The sequence below is a fragment of the Montipora foliosa genome, chromosome 9 (assembly GCF_036669935.1).
Source record: "Montipora foliosa isolate CH-2021 chromosome 9, ASM3666993v2, whole genome shotgun sequence".
Taxonomy (NCBI): domain Eukaryota; kingdom Metazoa; phylum Cnidaria; class Anthozoa; order Scleractinia; family Acroporidae; genus Montipora; species Montipora foliosa.
Genome location: NC_090877.1, coordinates 48,824,642 through 48,828,790, shown reverse-complemented (window position 1 = coordinate 48,828,790; position 4,149 = coordinate 48,824,642). Strand labels below are relative to the sequence as shown.

Here is a 4,149-nt window from a genome sequence, read left to right as displayed (position 1 = left end):
GTTTTAAAAAAGAATACAAACTCTCTCTACTAGACAGTTAGACGTATAATTAACTTAGCCAGAGCTTTGTAACTAGTTTCTATAAGTACTATACATAACCTCCACCCACTTGTAACCGCTCTGTGGTAGCAGCCAACTCGAAAGCTTGGCTCCTTTGGCTGCTACACACTTTCTTCTTTGTTATGTTTAATCCAATGTATTTCTTTTTTACGCTTATTGTTGTTGTATTGTAGTTGAATAAGTGTGAATAAAATAACTTGAACTTGAACTTGAAGGACTGAAAGCAAAATTGTTTGGAATTCATACCAGGCCAGGGAATTGCAAGTTTGTGCCATTTTTGTGTTTGTTTTCGGACAAAATAAGGGTAAAATAGTTTTATTGCAGTAAAGGAAACTCCTATTTTTTCCTCTTTCCGTAGACCATTTTACGGATAAGGCAGCCATTTTGAAATCCATTTTTTACCACAATTGCCTGTAATCTCGCAATCTGATTGGCTAATTTGCCGTTGTCGATGAGAGTCTAGACAACGCTGTACGCGTCATGCTCGCGCCATTTTGTCACGCAGTGTAATAGCCAATCAGGAACGCTCATTTTGGGAAATAAACCAATCATATTGCGAGAAAGTTATAGACAACGCTTGCTCTTCTTTGAATATTGTGGTAAAAAACAAATCAAAAGTGGTTCAGCGTTTTCTATACTCTTATCGACAACGATATTCGTCATCACAGTGGTCAAATTAACAAATCGAAAGTGGTTCAGCGTTGTCTGTACACTTATCGACAACGATATTCGTCATCACATTGGTCAAAATGTTGTGGACTCACGTATGATAGCATGTGAGTTGATTTGATTTGATTTGATTTCTATTCAGTGTCCACAATAAGTGCCCCAGCGATAAATACACTTGACACTTAAATGGGCCTTATTCGCGAAGCGGCCATATTGGTTATAGACAATAGATTTCGTACCCCGAGCCTCGAGCTGAAATATTTGGGAACGAGTTTCCGTGCGCAAAAACAAACGTTTTCAATCCCTCGGGACTCAACATGGCCGCTGTGTGATTAAGGCCTATAGGGAAGATATCGTTGACGTCACCTATTGTCATTAATGTGTCAACCAGAGCCTCATTGGCTTTCGAAACTAAGGGTCTTTCGTCCCTGTGGTTGGCACATTTGAATCACGAAAGCAATGTTTGTAAACAAATATCTTCCCTTAAAGTTCATTATGATTATGGCAGTTAATCACGCACGAATGCCTGCTAATAACACAGTAATTGCATTCAGTAACGTGAGCAAACACTGGTATTCTTTTAAAACAATAAAACATCTCTAAAACCTAATGTAAAATATTAGCCTCCCACGCAGAAACTCTTAAGGGCTTCGTCACGCGTTCGTCCCCCACGAGCGTCTCCTGAAACGAACCGGAATTTACGTAGACCAATCACAACGGACTTCCAGATTCTGGAAGTGCACTTTTTGCTTGCGGACACTGCAAGAAGATGGGCTTCGTATGTTCGGCATTTAAAATCGCTGAGTTAAATTATTATCAAAGAGAAACTGAAGCGTATAAATTTCATGCTTTGGCTTAGATGTTTGCGGCTCTTCACAGAATGAGTATGGTAGAATTCGTATGGTTGAAACATTTTGCTTCCGTGCGATTTAAACCTATTTGTGGCGTTCGCTTGGGATCATATCATACTTACATCGAAGGAACACTGAGTGCGAACGATCGGTTCGCAACACAAAAACATTAAATCAATTTTTAGAGACGATCATCGCCAAAAGCAGACTGAAATTTTCAAGCTTAAACGTAAGAGATTTTTTCAAGCTTTTTTTTTTTTTGCTACTTTCCTAGTTGCGTTCATTGCGCTTGAAGGTAATGGTTCTCTTGCAGTTCAAATACACTCACAATACTTTAAAATTTGTATTCGTATTTGTACATTTCCACGGCGCTTTCAATATTAGATGAAACGACACCATACCCTTGCTAAGCACTCGCATTTTGACTCGCTAGAGTGCAAATGCATACCCCACCGAGGAAACAAAATTAATGTTTCTGAGTTTTGGAAAGGTTTCGTCTCTTTCGTGATTCATCCAAGAAGAAGTTGATGCATTGACGCTCCCAGGGAAGCAATCTACACAGCGTCGATTGGTTCCTATGTAACCCACACGTGATTTCCAGATGACAGTTACTTAACAAAGGGAAAGGAATGTGTGGCTCGTTTCAGCAGACGCTCGTGGGGGAGGAACGCGTGACGAAGCCCTCCAAGAGTGTCTGTGTGGAAGGCTATAAAAAAAAAATCTGATTAACCAATAGGTCGGCTTCAGCCTACGCTTTCTTACCAGTTGCTTCTTCTCTTGAAAGAGAGAGCCTGGGTTCGTTTCACACCCTTCCCAATCTCGTACCCAGAGCCCTCGGGCTTTTTGGTCACCCGCTGACCAAAAAGCCCGAGGACTCTGGGTACGAGATTGCACCCTTCCTGGCTCACCTACTTTCGCTTTCTTTTCTTTGAAAGCACATGTTTTTCTTTCAAAGTGTCTGCTGATGAAAAGAAGGCCAAAACACCTAGCTACGAAGAACTGGAAGAAACTCTTAACTTTATGAAGAAAGCTTACGACATTATGAATCAGCAAGGTGAGGGAAAAGGAAGCCCAATTCTCTTCCACCATCAAGCTAAATGTAGGCGGTCAGTATTTCACCACAAGCCTGCAAACGCTGACGAAAGACACAGGTTCAATGCTACATGCTATGTTCTCTGGAAGATTCGATACAAAACAAGCTGAAGATGGATCGTACTTTATTGATCGCGATGGAACTCACTTCCGGTATATTCTGAATTATCTGCGCACGGGTCGACTCGTTCTTCCAGAGGATGAGTTGGTCCGAAAGGAATTGCTTGAAGAAGCAAAGTTCTATCAAATCCGTGGGGTCGTGGATGGATTGCTACCTCAATCGTTTTCAGAGTCTAAACTTTTGTCTGACGAGCATAAGGAAATTCTAGTTAACACTTGGCTTGAGGAACCACTACGGAAACCTCGCTCAAGTTTCGTACTGATCTACCGAGCATCTCGCGACGGATGGGCATCGTCTACATTCCACGCCTTGTGTGACAACAAGGGGCCCACTGTAACTGTGGTCGAAAGTGAAGATAATATATTTGGAGGCTACACAGAGCAATCATGGGATGGTAAGTTGTTTTGCAGGTATTACATTCACAAACTGATTCTAGAGTAGCGCTGGCCCGGCCAGACAAATACAAACATGAGGCTTGCAGTATACTTACGTACCAGTCAAATCGAAGCTTCAGCAGCCCCCCTTCCCGGGCATACCCCGGGCATTTGATGCCTTTTCCTGCCTTGGGGGAGGGAATTTGATCATCTTAGTCTTCCCCCTGGGGCCGGGACATTTGATCACCACTTATAGGGGGTGGACTCGATTTAGGACTTCATCATTGGTAACCCTTTCAACCCAAGAAATCTTGAGCATGTGGTTTTACAGACGTATGCTCAAGATTTCTTGGTTTGAAAGGGTTACCAATGACGAAGTCCTAAATTGAGTCCAGAGAGAGAGACAGCTCCTTCAAAGGATAGAACATGGCGAGAACAAGTTCCTGGGGCATATCATCCGCAAGGAAGCCATAGAAGATCTCTGCCTCAACGGGAAAATCCCAGGGAAGAAAGCTATAGGAGAACAAAGACTACATTTTCTGAAACAATACAATGCCAATGCCAATGCCAGAACGCGCCAACAAAAAGACCTAGGCGTGCTTCGTTCAAGTTTAAATGCCATGTAGTTCATTTGCATATCAGAGAGAGAGATAGGGGTTGGGGAATTTGATCGCTAGTTTCATGTTACGTTTCCACATGTGTTGATAAGATCACGCATTAATGGCAGATTGGTTGAAAACCAAAGGCCTACATGTACGTACACAAGCTTTGTTCTGTACTTGAAGGTATTAAGAACCATTTTATATTATCTTGGAATATATAAATATATTAAATTGTATTTACAGTATAAACAATAATTCAATGCAATACCGATGTCGCCTGATACGATTTATAGAGGTCAGTTGCTATGACCGACCCTGTGTATTTACAAATATTTTAATACATTTGTGACGATTGATATGTATGTGTATAAATAATGGCA

General features: G+C 41.6%; 1 protein-coding gene across 1 annotated transcript in view; it reads left to right on the top strand.

The window, feature by feature from the left end:
- The first annotated feature begins 2,585 nt into the window (after positions 1-2,585).
- Positions 2,586-4,149, top strand: part of LOC137971913 (uncharacterized) — a 40,634-nt gene continuing 39,070 nt past the window's right edge. Inside the window, exon 1 of the mRNA XM_068818652.1 lies at positions 2,586-3,187. Coding sequence (XP_068674753.1) covers positions 2,737-3,187 — 451 coding nt within the window. The 5' untranslated portion in view covers positions 2,586-2,736. The remainder of the gene's footprint in view (positions 3,188-4,149) is intronic.